The 3,065-nt window shown below is 38.9% G+C and overlaps 1 protein-coding gene across 1 annotated transcript; it reads right to left on the bottom strand.

Moving 5' to 3' along the window:
• Positions 1–743: 743 nt before the first annotated feature.
• LOC131177914 (uncharacterized) lies at positions 744–2,725 on the bottom strand. The gene is made up of 4 exons (XM_058143091.1): positions 2,666–2,725; positions 2,412–2,522; positions 1,478–2,345; positions 744–1,039 (listed from the first exon to the last, which is right to left on the bottom strand). The coding sequence occupies exons 1-4, from the start codon at positions 2,723–2,725 to the stop codon at positions 744–746; spliced, it is 1,335 nt and encodes a 444-aa protein (XP_057999074.1).
• Positions 2,726–3,065: the final 340 nt, after the last annotated feature.

Raw genomic sequence — 3,065 nt, 5'->3', positions numbered from 1 at the left:
TAGTGTTACCAAGTTTCCAAGACACGAACAATAGCATAAAACACTTTGTCTTAAGTTGAGTAGTTCAAACTAGCTCCATTCAACTTTTCACTGAAATAAGCAATGAGACGTCCTTCTTACATTAGAACTGCCCTAATTCCCACTCTGAAAGCATCGCATTCTACCTCAAAGGTCTTCAAAAAATCCAGCAATGCAAGTATTGGAGTAGAGGTCAATTTTGCTTTGATGAGTTCAAAGCTCTTTTGGGCAGTTTTACTCCAATTAAATTTCCATTTCTTCTTTAAGCATTCAGTTATGGGGACCATGATGGTGCTAAAATTCTTTACAAACCTCCTGTAGAAAGAGGCTAGGCCATGAAAGCTTCTCACCTCCATGATTGTTATTGGTTGCACCTTCTCTTTGTCCACCTCTACGCCATGTTTGGATACTGTAAAGCCAAGGAATGTGACTTGATCGTGGCAAAAAGTGCACTTCTTGATGTTCGCATACAACTTTTCTTAGCATAGAACTTTAAAAATAGCCCTTAGATGCTTGAGATGATTTTTAAAACTCTTGCTATAAATCAGAATAACATCAAAATAAACAACCAAAAATTTACCAATGAAGTGGCAAAGTACATGGTTCATGAGTCTCATAAAAGTGCTAGGAGCATTAGAAAGGCCAAAGGGCATGACCATCCACTCATATAACCCAAACTTTGTTTTCAAGGTTGTTTTCCATTCATCCCCCTCCTTCATTCAAATCTAAGGGTAACCACTTTTCAAATCAACTTTTGAAAAGATAACAGCATCATGTAATTCATTAAGCATATCATCATGTCTAGGAATGGGATAGCGATACTTTACCGTGATTTTATTAATGGCCCTACTATCAACACACATGCACATGGAACCATCCTTTTTGGGCACCAACAAAGCCAGAACAGAACATGGGCTCATGGATTCACGAATATAGCCCTTTTTCAATAGCTCCATGACTTGCTTATGCAACTGCTTAGCCTCTTCGAGATTGCTTCTGTAGGCTGGTCTGTTTGGTAACGCTAATCAAGGAATAAAATCAATCTAATGCTCAATGCCATGAAGGGGAGGTAGTCCCTCTAGCATCTCTTCTGGAAAAACATCTCCAAATTCTTCCAATAGTTTGACCACCATGGGAGGAACTGCAATGTGGTTAGATTCCAGTAATTCTTTAACAATAAGCACAAAAACAAAATCATGGTTAGTGAGAGCCTTCAAAACGTCCCCCTTGTTGAGCAACAGATTCTCTTTCTTTTCTTACTTACTAATCAGCTGTTCTTTATGTATTTGCTAGGGACTAAGAGGGGATAATACAATTCTTTTTCCATCCTCTATAAAAGAATAAGCATTTTTAAAACCATCATGCATAGCCTTTCTATCAAATTGCCATGGCCCCCCTAACAATAAATGGCTAGCATTCATGGGAAAAATGTCACACACAACTTCATCTTTATACTTGCCTATGGAGAAAGGAACAACTACTTGCTTTTTCACCTTAACATCACCATCATCATTAAGCCATTGCAATTTATAAGGATAAGGATGCACTAAGATGGGCAGATTAAGTTTCTCAACTAAGGTAGTAGAAGCAACATTAGTAAAATTACCACCATCAATAATAACATTACACACCTTGTTGAGAATAGTGCATCTAGTATGGAAGATGTTCTCTCTTTGCTCTTCCTCCTTTGTTGCATGTGCACTTAAGGTTCTTCTGACCACTAACATCTCCCCAACATCAGCATACTCTACTTCTTCATCACCATATGCTTTATGATTCTCTTCCTCCTCATAAGTCTCATCTTCACTCTCTAGCTCCCATTGGGCTTCCTTCATCACCATTACTCTCTTGTTGGGACATTCTAAAGTAATGTGTCCATGGCCAAGGCACTTGAAGCATTTTATGTCTCTACTTCTTTTGGGAGGGGCTGGATCTACTTCCTTCTCCTTGCCTTTGCTCACGCTAACTGGTGCTTTGGTAGAGCTCTCCCCTTTGTCATGCTTCTTTATGCCACCTTTATCACTAGTAAGTGGGGTGCTAGTGTTAGAAGGTTTTATGAATGTTTTAGTAATAGTGCCCTTATATCCACCTTTCATTTTTTGCCTTTCAACCTTAATGGCAAGTTTGATCACATCTTGCAAAAACACATATGGTTGCAATTCAACAGTATTAGCAATTTCATAATTCAAACCACCAAGAAAATGGGCAATGGTTTGTCCTTGTGGTTCCCTCACATCACATCTCAACATCAGCATCTCAAATTCTTTAACATAGTCTTCCACACATATTTCACCTTGGCGCAAACTTTGGAGTTTGATATACAACTCCTGTTTGTAATATTTAGGTACAAATCACTTCTCCATGATTGTTTTCATCTCATGCCAAGTTTGTACATCATCAAGCCCATCCCTACATCTTTGAGCCTTTACGTTCTCCCACCATAAGTTTGCATAATCAACAAACTCAATGGCAGCAAGTTTGCACTTCTTTGCTTCACTGTACTCCTGATACTCAAAGATTTTATCAACTCTGTGTACCTATTCTAGGTACTCTTCAGGTGAGCTGGTACCTCAAAAGGTTGGAATCTTCATCTTGATGTTGTCTCTTTGGCCATGTGGATACTTAGGTAGGTGCTGATCATAAGCACCTTCTTCAACTTTAGGTTCTTCATCATCATCATTACCATGCCCTTATTGCCTAGAACCATTGCGCTCTCTTTATGGTTAGAGTGCAACTAGTCTTGCTAAAGCTTGTGTGATCTGAATAATTTGCTCTTGCATTGAATTTTACTGTCTTTCAAGTCTCAGAACATATGCTTGATCCAATGTGAGACCTCTTGGAACTGGTGGAGGCACCTCTCCTACATCAGACATATTGCTATCATAATCAAACTCACTAAGTGTTTCACTCGGTTAAAGGATAGGTTGGTTCACTCCCTCACGTGTTTGCACTCCAAAGGCTTTAAAGTGCTGCTGAACCAAGGCTCTGATACCAAACTGATGTGCCTTGTGAAGGAGAGAATAAAAATTGATTAGTTATGAAAGATA

This window comes from Hevea brasiliensis, chromosome 2 (genome assembly GCF_030052815.1).
Source record: "Hevea brasiliensis isolate MT/VB/25A 57/8 chromosome 2, ASM3005281v1, whole genome shotgun sequence".
NCBI lineage: Eukaryota > Viridiplantae > Streptophyta > Magnoliopsida > Malpighiales > Euphorbiaceae > Hevea > Hevea brasiliensis.
The sequence above is the reverse complement of the archived record's forward strand: the minus strand, read 5'-3'. Positions and strand labels throughout refer to the sequence as shown.